General features: G+C 45.2%; 1 protein-coding gene across 3 annotated transcripts in view; it reads right to left on the bottom strand.

Annotated features, from left to right (window-relative positions):
* Positions 1-1,368: 1,368 nt before the first annotated feature.
* hip1 (huntingtin interacting protein 1) overlaps positions 1,369-19,022 on the bottom strand; it is a 277,810-nt gene continuing 260,156 nt past the window's right edge. For all 3 annotated transcript variants that reach the window (XM_078225078.1, XM_078225080.1, XM_078225079.1), the window contains 6 exons: positions 15,145-15,245; positions 10,459-10,564; positions 9,896-10,019; positions 6,553-6,614; positions 5,889-5,997; positions 1,369-3,400 (listed from right to left, as the gene is read on the bottom strand). In XM_078225078.1, coding sequence (XP_078081204.1) covers positions 3,390-3,400; positions 5,889-5,997; positions 6,553-6,614; positions 9,896-10,019; positions 10,459-10,564; positions 15,145-15,245 — 513 coding nt within the window. In that variant the 3' untranslated portion in view covers positions 1,369-3,389. The remainder of the gene's footprint in view (positions 3,401-5,888; positions 5,998-6,552; positions 6,615-9,895; positions 10,020-10,458; positions 10,565-15,144; positions 15,246-19,022) is intronic.

Here is a 19,022-nt window from a genome sequence, read left to right on the forward strand (position 1 = left end):
AGCAAATTCAGAGCATGTTCAAAGAGATGGATTTTAGCTTCCTTAGAAGATAAGTATAGCATTAATGAGGCAAAACAGTTTAGCCCCTGAGGGAGAAGGTAACAGAGCAAAGTATAAACTGTAATCCAGTTGGTGGAATGGACTATGTGAGCGAGGCCATGAAGGTACATAAAACAGATTAACTGCGAGGGAAGCAGGTAGGCATTGGGGTTCTAAGAGGAAGTCATGTAGCACTATGTGGGGTTGCGGGGAGGGGGCCTGGAAATTAGCGTGGTCCTGAAGTGTGGATTAAATGGTTTCTTGAGTGAGGGTGGGGAAGGCCAAGAGACAAATATCCATTAAATCAACCCGAGAGGTAAATAAATAGATGAGGGTTTCAGCAACAATAGAGCCGAGGTAGGAGAATGCAGATCTTAAAGCTCAGGCCAGGGTGAACATTCAGCTTGGGAGGTCGGAGTTGCAGGAATTGATTGGAAAATAACTCCACACTGGAAATTTCAATTTATCTAGGATTTTCCATTGGGTAGATAATTAAACAATTGGTAGCTAGAAGTGAACAAAGGAATGAATGTGCAGGGAAAACAGAAGTATACTGTGAAAAACAAACAGGCCTACGAGAGCCTTGTAGCTTACCTCAGAGGTAACAATGGACGGTGAGAGTAGGTGGTTTTAAGGAGGTGATTAGTACAGGGGTTTGGGGTTTTCCTTGCTCTCTGTAACAGATCGGGAAAAGCAGTACTGTCCAAGGTGGTTAATCCAAATTAGTGGCCGATAGCCAGGTCTTAGAGTTTTCATACTCAAGGCATGCAGTCAATGGACAAGGCTAATATACCAGGGGTGATGGTGTGAAAAGAGAGGGTGGTGGGAGATCACATGGATCTCAGGGTCACTGAACAGGAATAGCAGGCAGAATAAGGAGTATATGGAAAAGGTACCAGGGTAAGAGTTAGCAGAGTTTTACTGCTAAATTATTCTCTTTTCTGTAGTTTTATTTTTTAAGTATGAATTTGCAGTTTGAATTTTCAGCCTGAGCCACAAGATTGGTGCAGAGAGATCTGGACAATGTGTGGAGAGCATATTATTGCAGGTTGACAGCAAAACTGTCACAAACATTTAAAGCATAAAGTTTTAGGCTGAAAGGTAGCTGCCGATGGAATCACATGCACAGCTAAGACGAGGAAAACATTAGGAAGAAGCCCAAATCCGTTTTATTCTCTTGGGCTGGCAAAGACCTGGGGGTTGAATGCTTGCACATGGTTTAAAGCAGGAAAGATTGCACAGGGGGCAAAGGGATTGGGAGGAGGGAGTGAACAGAACCAAGAGTTTATTAAACGCAAGCAATTAAACAAGAACTAATCAAAAACAACAGAAGCTGAAAATCTCCATTTTTATGATTTTAAACAAATATTAAAAAGTATAAAGTCGGGCGCGTACAAAGTTGGAACAAGTTCATTACAAGAGCTTGGGCGCAGGGTATCGCTTCTGTAAATGTGCACGGGATTAGCGAGTAACGCCACAGCAATCGAGTTCCTGTAAATGATCAGTCACAGTTCGCAATGCAAGGGGAATTGTACTCTCAGCAGATATCATACACAGGGCGTGGGCGGGCACTTATAACCAATGTTCAACTGTAATAGAACTTTGACCAACTCAAAACTTCTCTCCTGAAAGAAACATCATTATAAGATATGAAGAGGAGGAAATAAAAAAAGTCCAACATGTTTAGGGAAGGTAACAATTAAGACACTTTGAAATACATTAGCAGAATTGGCAGGGAAAGTAATATTGGGTTGTTAATTCAGTCTGAACAACTCTAAAAAAACACTTTCCCCCAAACCCAAATGTTCTCCCTCTGGAATTAACTAGTGAACCCCCTTCACCAGTACAATGTTTATTTCAAAAGCGACATTACATTATTGTGCTGTTGGCTTCGGTCGATAAACTGTTTGGAAATGTTGCCTTTCTCATTTCTTTCTTACTAGAGACATCGATCTTTGCCGGAACATTCCAGTACCTCCCCCTCCCTCTCTCCGTCTGGAATATTGTTCCAAGGAAGCTGGCAGTCTCGCAGTACCTCGTTCGAGACCCCGCCGGATTTAAACATTTCACTTTTCAGAAATGGAGATCAAACTGAAGGGGCAGCTGTTCTTTCATTTCGTTCTCCAATAACAAGACAGGATAGTAGCCTGACCCGAGATGGTCACCGTAGCAGCACGTTCCACCGCACATGAAGGAGGCAAGGTTGGAGGAATCAAAAATAAATGATTTCTAGGGGAAAGATGCTCTGATCAGTTAAGGATGCACAATGGGGAGAGCTTGTTAAGTACATGAGGGATAAAAGAATGGAAGGATATATCAATGGGATGAGATACAGTAAGATGGAAGGAGGCTCCTGTGGAGTGTAAACACCAGCATAGACCAGTTGGGCTGCACAGTACATTTCTATGCCAGTAAATACTGTGTAATGTCTTGTAATGACAGAAGCCTTAGAGCAGACTATAAGTTTCCCTCTTGTGGTGAACAAAACATGGTGGACCTTCCATAATTGGGAGGTACTTTCCTCTGTATAGACAGGACAGCCAAAGGATTCATCATCTCACCACTGCTGCCATGCTGGGTATGCCAGTTCCCATTCTCTAACAACAGGGACCAGGTGGGCACACCTTTTCAGTCAGCCTGGGCAGTGCGTGCCAGTAAATGAGTTGATATTGGAGGGTATTGTCCGTGTTGCATCCATTCTTTAAGCATATTATATATCAGCAAGCAGGAGAATGGGGGCGGGGGTGTTCATTTTAACTGGCTGCTCCTAACTTGTCAGCACGAAGACCAATAAGGGTGCCCCAGCTGCTGCCCCAGGCTATATCAGCCAATTGAGTAAAGGCAAATTTGGGTCATTCTGATCTGTGAAGCTTAGTACTATAGCAAGTGGCACCTTCACCCACTAAACCTCAGCTTTAAACGGAGGGTAAACCAAGATATTTGAGCTGTTATGACATTCCCACGTTTTGCTGGCAGATTACTGATATGTGCCAACGAAAGGGGTATCGATAGTTAAATCAAGATGTGCTGTGGGCATCGGAAATGAAAACACTAACACAATACTTACCACTAGTGTGCAAATATAAAGGAAAAAATATACATATAATAAATAAAGGAACAGGACTGTCTCATCTTGATAGTAACAGGATCCAGAATACAAGTTAAAAATACTGTGATACAGAAAGGTAGGACCATTCCCAGCCAAGGCTCGTGGTTACTGCACCGACCCTCTCTTGATGCTGGAACAAATGGACTGGGTTTTGTTTGTACAGAGAGTTTGCACTGTTCATTCAGTCTTGGACTGGAGAATATATTCTCTCAATCTCTGTTCTTCCTTCTCCTCTCTGGGCTTACTTGGTATCTGCAGTTAAAGAAAAGTTGATTATTTCACTAGTCGTTTCCTGCCGATTGTATTCCTCATCCTGTTCCTCACAATGCCCTCCCAAAAATGTTATACTCTCTGGTATCTAAGCAACCATCCTTTGTACTGGAGGTGGGCAGAGACCCTCGAGTTATTCAGCAGAAATACAGCGAGAGGCGAGATGAGATCGTGGCTGAATCTGCATCCTAACTCCATCTGTCCATCAGGAAACACTATGGAAACTCTCCGTATAAAGGCCCTGGTGCCCTGGCAACATTCTGGTCAATTTACACTGTACTCCTTTAAAGACCAATATATCCTTTCCATGGTCCTGAACTGTACACAGAACTCCTGATGTGGTCTAACCAAGGCTTTGCCTAGCATAGCTGTAGAAAAATCTCATCCCATTTACATTCTAGCATTCTAGGTATAAAGCCTAAAATTCCATTCATCTATTTAGTTAGTTTTAGTGTCCAACCACCACAGTTTAGTGATCTATGTACATGAAACCCCAAATCTTTTTGGATCTCTGCAGTTCCTAGCTTCTCACCATTTGGAAAATACTCTGATCTATCTGTCACCCAATTAATTTTATGTTCTTGTTATCATTATTAACTATGCCACCCATCTTCATGTCATTGACAAACTTTGATGATACAGCATGGCCATATCCAAGTCATTAATAAATTTCGCAAATAGTTGAGACCCCACAGCACAGAGCCTTATGGAAGGCTAGTTACTTTTTTCCAAATTCAAGTACATGTCCATTATCTTTAGGTCTCTGTTGGCTACTGCCTAACCAACCTAACCAGATCAATAAATTCCTTCAATTCCATGAGTTTCAAATCTCATCTTCCTGTCTCTTGTATGGAACCTTATGAAATACCTTCTGAAAGTCCAGATAAACTGCATCCATAGACACACACCTATTTTCTAGATTAGTTACTTCCTCAAAAAGATCAATTAGATTTGTTAGACATGATCTTCCCTTTATAAATTCATGTTGTGTCACCCAAATAGTGTGGGAAATGTTGATGTACAAAAGGACCTGGATGTCCTAGTACACCAGCCACTGTAAGCAAGCATACAGGTAGAGCAAGCAGTTAGGAAGTTTTGATCTCCTTATCTAAGCAAAGGATATTCTTGCCATAGAGGGAGTGCAGCAAAGGTTCACGAGGCTGATTCCAGGGATGGCAGGATTGTCAAATGAGGAGAAATTGGGTTGACTGGGCCTGTATTCACTGGAATTTAGAAGACCGGGAGGAGATCTAATTGAAACGTATAAAATTCTGATACGGCAGGACAGACTGGAGGCAGTGATATTTCTTCCTCTGGCTTGAGGGGGGGGGCGGTCTAGAATAAGGGGTCACAGACTTAGGTTACGGGGTAGGTAATTTAGGATTGAGATGAGGAAAAACCCCTTCACTAAGAGGGTAGTGAACCTGTGGAATTCTCTATCACAGAAGGTTGTGGAGGGCAAATCACTGAATATATTTAAGAAATAAATAGATAAATTCTCAAGTCTAAAGGTGTCAAGGAGTATGGGGAAAGCAGGGCAGTATGGTGCTGAGATAGAGGATCAACCAATGATCATATTGAATGGTGCAGCAGGCTCAAAAGGCTGCATGGCCTACTCCTCTTCCTATTTTCGATGTTACTAATCAGAGTCAAATTTCTCTCAAATGCTCAGTCCTTAAGTATAGATTCCGCTAACTTTACCACAACAGATGAGACTTATAGATCCACAATTTACTAAAATGAGCTAAATAATATTTAGCAGGTCTGGCAGCATCTGTGGTGGGAAAAAACAGTTTACATTTCAGGTCGGTGACCTTAATTAAATGGGTCACGTTCTAATGAAGCTCATCAACCTGAAATTTCAATTCTGCTTCCCTTTATACAGATGCTGCCTAATTTGAATATTTCCAGCATTTTCTGTTATTTCATATTTTCAGTATCCACGGGATTTTGCTCTTGTATAGTTTCCTGATTGCCTCACTCCTCATTCCTTAATCAACTAAGTTACATTTGCAATTTTTCAAACTAAAGAGGCAGTTTCTGAACTGAGAGCACTTTAGAAGATTATGGCTAATTCATCCACAATTTCCCCATTTACTTTCTTTAAACCCCTGGAGGTGAGGATTTGCCAGCCATTATTTCTGCCCACCAGAGGTTAGGCTAACTGGCCTACAATTATTTGGTTACCCCTCCCTCCTTTTCACACAATGATAGAGTGTTAGCAACCCTCCTGTCCTCTACACCACACCTGTAGCCATAGCAGATTGGAAAATGATGATCAAAGCCTACACTATTTCCTCCCTCACTTCTCTTTGCGACCTGGGGTACGTTTAATCTGGGCCTGGGGATACATCTACTTTCAAAGTTGCTAAATCCCTTAATATTCCCCAAGTTTATCCCATCCAATATTTCACACTTATCTAGATTACAACTGGAAAGAATAGGGTAATAATAAATAAATCACACGCACCTTCATCCCAGCCCTCAGAGACTCCTGCCAGCTCATAATGCTTCTTACGCAAGCCTCCCAAGCGTTGTCTCTCTTTTTGTAGTTCACTCTCCAGTTCTAAAACACGAACCTTCAGCACAGAGATAAACACACAGATATTTAGTTTAAACATTTTCCAGCAGCATTCTGCTGAATTTGGGACTCAGACCATACTTGTAGAGACCATGCTCTTGTTTTTCAATGGATCGGCCATGCTAAATTGCCCTTTAATGTACAGTGTCCCAAGATGCGTCGGTTCGAAGGATTAGCCATGCTGGATGTGTGGGGTTACAGGGACAGCATGGGGGAAGAGAGTCTGGGTAGGATAGTTCTTCAAATGATATGCATCCTCTTGACATGAGCATGCCCTTCCGGAAACTACAAGCAGACCACGCATAGGAAAATGCCATGGTTTCCTATTCCCTCATTTTATAAAGTTCACTTTGATTAGAAGTTGAAGTGAACTAACCGCTTGACATTAATTTCCCTGTCGATGTCCTGATGGATGTCAGACCAGGGTCCGTGATGGATACATTTCATTTGAAGAACACGGAAGATGCAAACAGGCAGGTAATCTCTTTGTTTCATTACTTCAAGAAACCATTGAAAAGGAGCAGAGTACAATGCAAAGGCAGCTTTACAGTACCTGTGAGTCCATCTCCTGTCGCTTAATTTGTGTCAGTGTCATGCTTGAGAAATCCATTGTATCTGGAACAAAGGAATGAAAATGTTAAGACCAAAGAAAATCTCCAAACGGTCAAACAAGGGCCCCCACCCGCAGTTCACTTTGTCTCTTCCTTTCAGGGAGGCCCTGATTTTTTTGCTGGGACACAGTTCTGTGGTCACCGAGTATTGTCCAACAGTCTGTTCAAGTGGTCTTCCCAACTGTGTTAGCCCACACATCGAAGCTATTCAATCATGGGTATGACAGTGTAATCCAATTGTATTCTCAACCAATATTCATATACCTCCAGCAAACCACTGGATAGACGTACAGAGTGCTGCAGAGTTGGAGGAAGTGTTAACTTTCACAAGATATTAAACCAATGCCCCTTTCTACCTCTCAAGCAGATACAAAAGATCCTATGGCACTATTTTGAAGTAAGAAGTCTAACAACACCAGGTTTAAGTCCAACAGGTTTATTTGGTAGCAAAAGCCACTAGCTTTCGGAACAGGCTGTCCCTTCATCAGGTGGGTGGGAGTTCTGATTACAAACAGGACACAAAGACACAAACTCAATTTACATGAATAATGATTGGAATGCGAGTCTTTACAGCTAATCAAGTCTTAAAGGTACAGACAATGTGAGTGGAGGGAGCATTAAGCACAGGTTAAAGAGCACGGGCATTCAGCCTCTGATCTCCAAGGCGGCCTTCACGACACACGAGAGCGCAGAGTCGCTGAGCAGAGACTGATAGCCAAGTTCCGCACACGAGGATAGCCTCAACCGGGATCTTGGGTTCATGTCACACTATCTGTAACCGCCACAACCTGCCTGGATGTGCAAAATCTCACTAGCTGTCTGTCTGGAGACAATACACATCTCTTTAACCTGTGCTTAATGCTCCCTCCACTCACATTGTCTGTACCTTTAAGACTTGATTAGCTGCAAAGACTCACATTCCAATCATTATTCATGTAAATTGAGTTTGTGTCTTTGTGCCCTGTTTGTGATCAGAACTCCCACCCACCTGACGAAGGGACAGCCTGTTCCGAAAGCTAGTGGCTTTTGCTACCAAATAAACCTGTTGGATGTTAACCTGATGTTGTTAGACTTCTTACTGTGTTTACCCCAGTCCAACGCCAGCATCTCCACATCATGACGATTTTGATGAGCAGGGGAATTCTCTCGGGTGTCCTGACCAGTATTTATCCCTCAACCAACATTATTAAAGAAGAAACAGATATGATCGTTATCCTTGCTGTGCTCAAATTCTCCGCCCCGTTTCCTCGGCACTTCAAAAAGTCCTTCATTGGTCATAAGGCACTTTGAGACCATCCGAGGTCATGATAGGTGCGACAGAAATAAAAGCCAGTTTTCTTCAGATGTCAGAAGCAGAAATTCTGCAAGCTTTTCTCCTCCCTTGCTCAGAGATTCAGATAGCTTTACTGCACCTGGTCTGGGATCAGCTAAGACAGCTCAGAGCAGAGACTGAGCTGGGAAAGTGCATGGAGTTTGAAAATGGATGTTGTCTTGGTGGCAGTAAATAATCTGTGAGCTTGATGGACGTTTGCTTATTTAATGTAGGACTTTGCGTGTCAATCCAGGAACAGAGGAACTCACTCAGTACAAAATGTTTCTTTCAGGAACTTGCCTATTATACAAAGCCTATTATCTCTCTCAGATAAGAGATAAGAGCTCCACATACAAGCATTTTTTTAGCCGAGACATAGAATATAAGAGCAAGGAGCTTATGACAAAGCAGTACAAAATGTTCATTAGGTCACAGCTAGAGTACAGTGTGCAGTTCTGGTCATCACATTGTAGGAAGAACGTTATCGCACTAGAAAGGGTGCAGGGGAGATTCACCAGGATGTTGCCTGGACTGGAGTGTTTCAGCTATGAAGAGAGGCTGATCAGGCTGGGGCTGCTCTCCTAAGAGCAGAGGTCAGCTTGAGATGTACAAAATTATCAAGGACATAGATAGGAAGAAACGCTTCCCCCTAGTAGAGGGGTCAATAATTAGGAGCATAGATTTAGGGTAATGGGCAGAAGATTTAGAGGGGATTCAAGGAAAAATGTTTTAACCCAGAGAGTGGGGGGCATCTGGAACTCACTGCCTGAAAGGGTGGTAGAGGCAGGAACCCTCAACATGCACAAAGCATTTAGATGAACACTTGAAACACTGGAAAAAGCTGAAAGTGCTCATCTAACTTGGAAGAGCTGGAACATGGATAGAATAGATAGGGCGCTTGGTGGCTGGCACAGACACAATGGATCGAAGGTCCTCTTCCTGTACTGTAAAACTTTATGACCATCTCCCACACAGAGCAATGAAATAAATGACCAATTACTTTGTTTTTTGGTGGTGTTGGTCAGACAACTGGATAACTCTCTGCTCTTCTTCCAATAACAGGAAACATGGCCTCTGTTTTACCTGAAGGACGATATTTCTGACAATACAGCATTCCTTCAGTACAGCACAGCCTGGATTGCAAGTCCTGGCATAGAGTTTAAATGAGCAATCTTCTAAATGAGCAGTTTTAGTTTTGTCATGTAAGCTTTAAGGTTAAATATCCATGCTCCTGCTGCCTTCACTCAGTATTGAAATGGATTGGAGAAGGTCAACATAAGCTGAGCAGCTCAGTGGTTTAAAGACTAGCTTTTCACATGAGATCTGGACTCAGTGCTAGCCCAGACTCATAACGGAAGGGTCATCTATCGACTGGCTGTTCGGGATCTTGTGAAATAAGATTGTGCAGTCACAATTCAGTTCCTATGGTGAACAAAACTGAGAAATGCCATAACTGATGCCAAGGTGAGCAGTTGGTGGGGACCAAGGCACATGATGGGAGCAGAGTAAATGCAGCTATCCTCCACATCTAATCGTGCCAGCTCTCTTTTGGCTGTGCCTAATGCTGATGAAAAACCCATTCCTCCATGTGAGGAACACAAAAATAATATTTTGAAAAATCAACAGAGTACTTTCACCAACTTCTACATGATGGCTATCTTGACACCCGCTAGAAGGACTCTTGGTGAATTGTAAGGTTACGTCAAACACTGCAATGGTCACCAGTGACTCTCAAATTAGCTGTGACTCTCTATGGCATTTGACTTTCAGTATCAGTGTTGCTGCTAAAATGTTAATATGTTAAAGGTACTGACATAGCCTCAGTGTGTCCGGATGTTGCCTGACCTACTTAGTGCGCTGAGCATTTTCTGTTTTTATTTCAGATTTCCAGCGTGTTGCTTTTGAGTTGCGTGGAATGACCCTCTTTGCTTTGTATTAGATGCTTGTGCAGGCTGAACAATACAGTAAACTACCTGTTTCTTCAATCTGGGACTTTCCTGACTTAGTTGAAGCCACTACACTGGCCGTGGCCTCGTTTACTCCCCTGGATGCCTGCCGTAGCTTTCCAAGGTTAGCATTGTCTTTATCTGCTTTCACCTACAAGAAAAGGAAACCATTAGCACAAATAGCTCGACAATTCTCAGTCAATGCACTGTAATCTTTCCCACTGACTTGTAAAAGCTGACTTGTCCCCCGAAGTTAAGGGCGTTTTGATGGGTTCCTGGAAAATATCTTTTTCTTATGCATTTGTAGAATGCTAAGCAAGTTTGCTTCTTTACTTAACGCACTGGCATAAATACGAATGTATAGAAGGAAGAAGCAATTTATCTGTTTATTTTGTGTTTTTTTCCCCCTCAAACACAAAGTATAAAATTTGAATAATATTTATTGTTTTTCAAATGTCTCTTGAATCCTTCATTGGAATGTTTTCTACCCACTCTCCTTGGATTTGATTGGTGCAGTCACTATTTTTCCATTTGTGGTTCATTGCTTTTTTTTTCAAACTATGAGCCGATCGCTGCAAGAAGTCACTTACCTTGGAGGCTGCCACCAGCTGTGCTGTACTGGCTGCGATCTCATGGGAACACACCATCAATTCCTCAAACTTCCCCTTTCCCTGGACAACCATGTCTGCAGCATCTCTGAAGAGAGAGAGACAGATGGACTTGAGTCCAAACCATCAAACAAACCTCAACAGCTGCACAATAAAACGGAAAAGCGTAATATCTGAATCACAAAGCGAAAGCCATCTTCTGGCCTGACCACATTATAACAAGTAAAATGCATCAATACAGAGCTACTACCCCCAACACGTGAATACACCAGCCAACTACGAACCTGTGAAAAATCAGGGATGGAGGAGGACCATTCGGCCCACTGATGCTTCTCTCTCCAGTATAACTCCTATGACATTTAATTGATTTTGAGTAACTCAAAGTTTTTTGCCTCCATTAGGTTACTTGGCAGATTATTTTGAATATTAATTGCTTTTGGATCAGGAGAATCTGATTCAATCTATGTTGTGACGTTACTCGATGCATGGAAATTACAACACAGAAACAGTCTAAATTCCATGTCCCCTCCCTGTTTGCATGTCTTTTTATTTCCTTTTCCTTCAGTCATCTATCTCCCTATACAAAAATTGACATGGCCTCTACTCCAGAGCCCTCACCATGTCTCTGCCCTAAATCTCCTACATTTGATCCTATACCTTTCTCTGTTTTCTCCGCTATTTAGCTGAGAAAAGTCTTTTTCAATCTCTTTTCTATCCTTCAATAAGTTTAAACATCTCTATTAAATCACCCAGCTATCTCCTGTATTAATGAAAGCAGCCCCAAATTTTCCAAATCCTCCTTTGTTTTTGCGTTTCCTCATACTCAGCAGTGTTCAAGGGAATCTTCCTTTTCTAATACAATCTTTCCCCTCGAGTGGAGACTAAAACTACAATACTTCAAACGTGACCTGCTTCAGGTTTTATATTGAATGAGCAGTGTATCTCACGTTTTTATATTCTATACCGTTAATCATTAAATCCAACATTCCATTAGCATTTGTTATGGCCTTACCAAAGTCAGACTCTGCAACCATGAATATCTCTGCTCTTCCACATCATTAAGCTTTCCCACTCAAAGTATATTTTTACAAAAATTTATATTAACCCTCAGAGAGTTCCATCTGTCAGAATTCTGCCCATCTCATCAATATCCCCTTGCAGCTTCCTTTGGTCCTCTGAATTATTTACAATGCTTCCTACTTTAGGATTGCCTGCATATCTTCAGACCACTCTCGAAGCCCTATATCCAAATCCTATATCGAACAATAGCGGTCCCAGAGCAGAACTTCCAACCATCTTCAAAACTGCCGTAATTCTTTCTCACCGTTTCCTCCTTTTAAACATTCATAAAGAGTACAGTAATGAGCAGAATAACTGGCCTCAGCATCCCAGGGCTAGGGTAAAGGTAGGTACGGCTCACATTTCAGTGTGCTATATACTGATACTCAGAATATGCCTATGTAGACATTGTAGACCTGACAGAGCTCAGCTAAGATAGAGAAGGGGGCCATTCAGCCCTCGCTATCATGCTGGCTCTCTGGAAGAGCAGCTTACTGAGTTCCACCCTCAACGCTTTTCCCCATGGCGTCAGGCTTTTACACAAATCTCCTGTGATTTTCACATGGCAAATCAAGAACAAGTACAGTGCCTCTACTAGAGGGAGGTTTTAACTGCAGAACAATATGTTTATATAGCCATAAATGCAATAGGAAACATTGACAGGAAATGTGCAGACTCTCAATTTTTACATATCAATAAACTGAGCAACAGGGGAATAGATAAATACAAGCCCTCCACCTGTCCCTCATCCAATGATGGTGAAATTCCACCTAGCCTGTAGCTATTTGCAGTTTCCAGCTTCCAAACTTGATTTCAGCTCTCCACAATTAGCTGGCAGCGGCTACAGGACAGTCACCAAGAGGCTACAGAAAATGGTATACAAATTAGTGTCCTGGCATTTGACTTGTCCACAGCTGTAAACATTTGTGCTCCAACTTCGATCCACAGCCCACACTTACCTTCTCCTTTAAGCTCCAGGCATTCCCTTTTCAAAAGGTTTTGATGAATCCACAAGCTAAGAATCCTCTCCGTGAAGAGGATTTCCAACTTCCCCTTTAGATCTACTCATGGTTATTATAGACTTGTGTCATTTCATTACTGAACAAAGAACAAAGAAAAATACAGCACAGGAACAGGCCCTTCGGCCCTCCAGGCCTGCACCGACCATGCTGCCCGACTTAACTAAAACCCCCTACCCTTCCGGGGACCAAAACAACAAACTGACTTTCCAAGTAGTGGAAACATTCCAACACTAAGTACCTTATCGCACCCGTTCATAATCATGAAGACATTCAATAATCTCCTCAGCGCTAGTGGACTAAAACACACTTCCCGAGTCTTTCCATTACTGTTAACTCCTCATCCCCGTAGCCTTAGTGAATCTACAATGAGACTTTTCCATTGTTGTTACACCTTTCCGATAATAGAGTGTTCGAAATAACCCTTGACACACAACACTCCAACTGCAGCCCTCTAAAGTTCAAGATTGCTTTCTTGCTTTTATAGTCTACACCTCCAGATACAAATTTAAAGATTCTATTTGTCTCAAAGTGTGGAGTGGGAATGAAACCAATCCAAAACAAAAACAGAAAATGCTGGGAATGCTCAGCAGGTCAGGCAGCATCTGTGGAGAGCAAAACCAGAATTAGCATTTCAGGCTTGTGACCTTTTGTCAGTACTGATTGCTTCTCTCTCCACTGCTGCTGTCTGACCTTGAGTGCTTGCAACACATCTTAATTTCAGATTTCCAGAATCTGCAGTACTTTGCATCTGTATCAAGCCGATCCATGCTGTCAGTTTTATTTTGTTCATTCACCGAATGCAAGCACTGCTGGCAACATCAGTATTTGTTTCCCATCCCTATTTGCTCCTGAGAAGGTTATGGTGAGTCACCTTCAGGAACTGCTGCTGTCCATGTGATGCAGGTGCACTCACAGTGCTTTTTGGGAGGGAATTTCCAGATTTTTGACCCAGCGGCAGTGAAGGAATGACGATATATTTCCAAATCAGGGGATGGTGAGTGACTTGGAGGGGAACTTGCAGGTGGTGGTGTTCCCATGCATCTGCTGCCCTTGCCCTTCTAGATGGTAGAGGTCACAAGTTTGAAAGGTGCTGTCGAAGGAGGCTTGGCAAGTCACTGCAGTGGATCTTATACAAGATTCCTGCTGCTGCCACTGTGCATCAGTGGTTGAGAAAATGAATGCTAAATATGATGACTGGATTACCAATCACGAGGGTGGCTTTGTCCTGGATAATGTTGAGCTCAGACATTCGATCATCCTTTTTGGAACAAGTAATTTTCCGGTGGGAAACAAGTGAAAATTGTCGAAAAAACACTAAAGTTGTAAAGCCATCATTGTCCACTTCCCAACAAAAAACATAATATAATTTTTAAAAAGTCAAAGTCAAATATCTGATCCTGTTATCACTGCTCAGATATCTTTAAATTTATTGATTTTGGAGCCGCATTCAGTCAGGCAGGTGGAAAGTATTCCTTCACACTCCTGACTTGAGCCTTGTAGATGGAGCACAGTTTTTGGGGAAATCGAGGGGAGTTACTTTCCTCAGAATTCAGTCTCTGCCCGGATCTTGCAGACACAGTATTTATATGGCTGGTACAGTTCAGTTTCTGGTCAATGGCAGGATTCAGTAATGGTAATGCCATTGAACATCAAGAGAGGGTTAGATTCTCTCTTGTTGGAGATGATCATTGCCTGACACCTCAGTTGTGCTAATGTTACTTGCCACTTATCAACCCAAACCTAAGATGTTGCCCCGGTCTTGCTGCATGCTGGCATGGAGTGCTTCAGCATCTGAGGAGTTGTGGATGATACGGAACACTGTACAATCATCAGCACATTCCACTTTTAATTTATGATGGAGGGAAGGTCATTGACAAAGCAGTTTGCCGAGGACACTACCCTAGGAACTTCTGCAGTGATGCCCTGGGACTAAGATAATTAGCCTCCAACAACCACGACCATTTTCCTTTGTATTAGGTATGATGCCAACCAGTAGAAAGTCGTTCCCCCTTCCCCCACAATTCCCACCAACTTTTTCTAGGGCTCCTTGATTCCACAATCAGTCAAATTCTGTCTTGATGTCAGCGGCTGTCATTCTCACCTTACCCCCAAGATTCAGCTCACTTTTGCCCATGTTTGGGCAAATGAGGTCAGGTCTAAGTAGCCCTGGTGGAAGCCAAACTGAAGATTGGTGAGCATGTTAGTGTTGAGTAGGTTCTGCTCGATAGCACTGTCAACAATGCCTTCCATTTGCTTTGTTGACTGAACGTACTGATGGGGCAATAACTGGCCTGATTGGATTTGTCTTTTTTGTGGACAGAACGTAACCGGATAATTTTCAATATTATCGGGTAGATGTCAGGTTATAGCTGTACTGAAATGGAAAACTTTAAACTCCACATTTGATCCTGATTAACAGGATGCAATTACACTCATGATCATATTCAACAGCGGACTGCAAATTGGTTGGAGTTCGGCCAGTCTGCAACTTGATGGGGTGAATGGTCTCCTTCTGCACTGTAGGGATTCTATGATTCTAAGTGACTGACAAACTGGGCTATAAATGAACAGTAGTTGCTATGCTTACACCAACACAGTGGCTCCCCAGCCTACAGCCTTTGATGCAGAGATGAGGCCTTCAGTCCACCGGGAGTTCTTGGCATAGAACTCTTTCTGCGATGCTGCTCCCTGTAAATCAGAAACACAATATTTATTACAGCATGTGCTTACATCTTGTTGCACCTGGTTCCTCACCCAAATGCCCATTCTTGATGCACAAGCCTGAGTGCTGGTAGAATATTCACCACAGAGGAAACCAGGGCCATTCCTTGCCTCATGCAACTTTCATAGAATCCCTACAGTGCAGCAGGCCATTCAGCCTATCAAGTCTGCGTCAACAACAATCCCACCAGGCCCTATGCCTGTAACTCCACTTATTTACGTTGCTAATCCCCTTGACACTAATGGGCAATTTAGCATGGCTAATCTACCTAACACGCACACCTTTGGACTGTGAGGAAACCAGAGCACCCGGAGGAAACCCACACAGACACGGGGAGAATGTGCAAACTCCACACAGACAGTGACCTGAGGCTGGAATTGAACCCGGGTCCATGACGCTGTGAGGCAGCAGAGCTAACCACTGTGTCGCCATGCCGCTGTTCGAATATCTGAGCTTTCCAGCAGAGCAGCAATGGGTTGTAGAAATCCTGGCTAATTTTTCACCTCATTAATCCAAAGGCGCGGAGGATAATTATAACATCTCAAAGACAACAGAGCAGGAATCAATCTTGGGACCTGGTTCTTGGCATGGCTTTGTATGATTGCAAGCGGTTTCTCTGAAGGAGTTCACCTGCTATGAAGAACAGGATCAACCTGAATCATGAAATCCAATTGGTCAGAAGGCGGCCACATTCATAGACATCGAAATAGAGTCATAGAGGTTTACAGCATGGAAACAGACTCTTCGGCACAACTTGTCCATGCCGCCCAGTTTTTACCATTAAGCTAGTCCCAATTGCCTGAGTTTGGCTCATATCCCTCTATACCCATCGTGCCCACATAACTGTCCAAATGCTTTTAAAAGACAAAATTGTACCTGCCTCTACTACTACCTCTGGCAGCTTGTTCCAGACACTCACCACCCTCTGAAAAAATTGCCCCCTCTGGATCCTTTTGTATCTCTCCTCTCTCACCTTAAACCTATGCCCTCTAGTTTTCGACTCCCCCACCTTTGGGGAAAAATGTTGACTATCTACCTTATCTATGCCCCTCATTATTTTTTGACCTCTATAAGGTCACCCCTCAGCCTCCTACGCTCCAGAGAAAATAGTCCCAGTCTATCCAGCCTCTCCTTATAACTCAAACCATCTCGTTCCGGTAGCATCCTAGTAAATGAAGGGATACATGGCATTACACAAACAAAAGGCCAGCCAGTAAATTCTCCAGCGTGCCCTCCTGACCTCCTGCCATCACATTGGCAGAAGTTCCAGGGAAATGGAGTAAACAGCCATTTTGGTAATTTAAGATATTTAATTGAGGGCCTGGGAAGATGACCACTTATGACTCTTTGCCAATATTGCCCTGAACTATGCGAGTGGCCTGAGGTGATTCATCCCACATTCTCGTGTGGAAACTCAAACTGTATTTTGCCTCTCATGACCTGAAGGGGATAAATAACAACCTTCATAGTTTTTATTTATTTTTTGATTACACTCCTAAGCCAAAGCAGGAGACATTAGGACAGCTTGGTCAACAAATTGGGGTTTTAAGGAAGGTGGTGAAGAGAGAGAGAGAGGTGGAGAGGTTGAGGGAGGGAGGGGAGGGAAGTTGCGGGAGGGAGGGGAGGGAAGTTGCGAGAGGGAGGTAGGGAGGTTGCGAGAGGGAGGTAGGGAGGTTGCGAGAGGGAGGTAGGGAGGTTGCGAGAGGGAGGTAGGGAGGTTGCGAGAGGGAGGTAGGGAGGTTGCGAGAGGGAGGTAGGGAGGTTGCGAGAGGGAGGTAGGGAGGTTGCGAGAGGGAGGTAGGGAGGTTGCGAGAGGGAGGTAGGGAGGTTGCGAGAGGGAGGTAGGGAGGTTGCGAGAGGGAGGTAGGGAGGTTGCGAGAGGGAGGTAGGGAGGTTGCGAGAGGGAGGTAGGGAGGTTGCGAGAGGGAGGTAGGGAGGTTGCGAGAGGGAGGTAGGGAGGTTGCGAGAGGGAGGTAGGGCGGTTGCGAGAGGGAGGTAGGGAGGTTGCGAGAGGGAGGTAGGGAGGTTGCGAGAGGGAGGTAGGGAGGTTGCGAGAGGGAGGTAGGGAGGTTGCGAGAGGGAGGTAGGGAGGTTGCGAGAGGGAGGTAGGGAGGTTGCGAGAGGGAGGTAGGGAGGTTGCGAGAGGGAGGTAGGGAGGTTGCGAGAGGGAGGTAGGGAGGTTGCGAGAGGGAGGTAGGGAGGTTGCGAGAGGGAGGTAGGGAGGTTGCGAGAGGGAGGTAGGGAGGTTGCGAGAGGGAGGTAGGGAGGTTGCGAGAGGGAGGTAGGGAGGTTGCGAGAGGGAGGTAGGGAGGTTGCGAGAGGGAGGTAGGGAGGTTGCGAGAGGGAGGTAGGGAGGTTGCGAGAGGGAGGTAGGGAGGTTGCGAGAGGGAGGTAGGGAGGTTGCGAGAGGGAGGTAGGGAGGTTGCGAGAGGGAGGTAGGGAGGTTGCGAGAGGGAGGTAGGGAGGTTGCGAGAGGGAGGTAGGGAGGTTGCGAGAGGGAGGTAGGGAGGTTGCGAGAGGGAGGTTGCGAGAGGGAGGTTGCGAGAGGGAGGTTGCGAGAGGGAGGTAGGGAGGTTGCGAGAGGGAGGTAGCGAGAGGGAGGTAGGGAGGTTGCGAGAGGGAGGTAGCGAGAGGGAGGTAGGGAGGTTGCGAGAGGGAGGTAGCGAGAGGGAGGTAGGGAGGTAGCGAGAGGGAGGTAGGGAGGTTGCGAGAGGGAGGTAGGGAGGTTGCGAGAGGGAGGTAGGGAGGTTGCGAGAGGGAGGTAGGGAGGTTGCGAGAGGGAGGTAGGGAGGTTGCGAGAGGGAGGTAGGGCGGTTGCGAGAGGGAGGTAGGGCGGTTGCGAGAGGGAGGTAGGGAGGTTGCGAGAGGGAGGTAGGGAGGTTGCGAGAGGGAGGTAGGGAGGTTGCGAGAGGGAGGTTGCGAGAGGGAGGTTGCGAGAGGGAGGTAGGGAGGTTGCGAGAGGGAGGTAGCGAGAGGGAGGTAGGGAGGTTGCGAGAGGGAGGTAGCGAGAGGGAGGTAGGGAGGTTGCGAGAGGGAGGTAGCGAGAGGGAGGTAGGGAGGTTGCGAGAGGGAGGTAGGGAGGTTGCGAGAGGGAGGTAGGGAGGTTGCGAGAGGGAGGTAGGGAGGTTGCGAGAGGGAGGTAGGGAGGTTGCGAGAGGGAGGTAGGGAGGTTGCGAGAGGGAGGTAGGGAGGTTGCGAGAGGGAGGTAGGGCGGTTGCGAGAGGGAGGTAGGGCGGTTGCGAGAGGGAGGTAGGGAGGTTGCGAGAGGGAGGTAGGGAGGTTGCGAGAGGGAGGTAGGGAGGTTGCGAGAGGGAGGTAGGGAGGTTGCGAGAGGGAGGTAGGGAGGTTGCGAGAGGGAGGTAGGGAGGTTGCGAGAGGGAGGTAGGGAGGTTGCGAGAGGGAGGTAGGGAGGTTGCGAGAGGGAGGTAGGGAGGTTGCGAGAGGGAGGTAGGGAGGTTGCGAGAGGGAGGTAGGGAGGTTGCGAGAGGGAGGTAGGGAGGTTGCGAGAGGGAGGTAGGGGAGGTTGCGAGAGGGAGGTAGGGAGGTTGCGAGAGGGAGGTAGGGAGGTTGCGAGAGGGAGGTAGGGAGGTTGCGAGAGGGAGGTAGGGAGGTTGCGAGAGGGAGGTAGGGAGGTTGCGAGAGGGAGGTAGGGAGGTTGCGAGAGGGAGGTAGGGAGGTTGCGAGAGGGAGGTAGGGAGGTTGCGAGAGGGAGGTAGGGAGGTTGCGAGAGGGAGGTAGGGAGG

This window comes from Mustelus asterias, chromosome 12, assembly GCF_964213995.1.
Source record: "Mustelus asterias chromosome 12, sMusAst1.hap1.1, whole genome shotgun sequence".
Taxonomy (NCBI): Eukaryota; Metazoa; Chordata; class Chondrichthyes; order Carcharhiniformes; family Triakidae; genus Mustelus; species Mustelus asterias.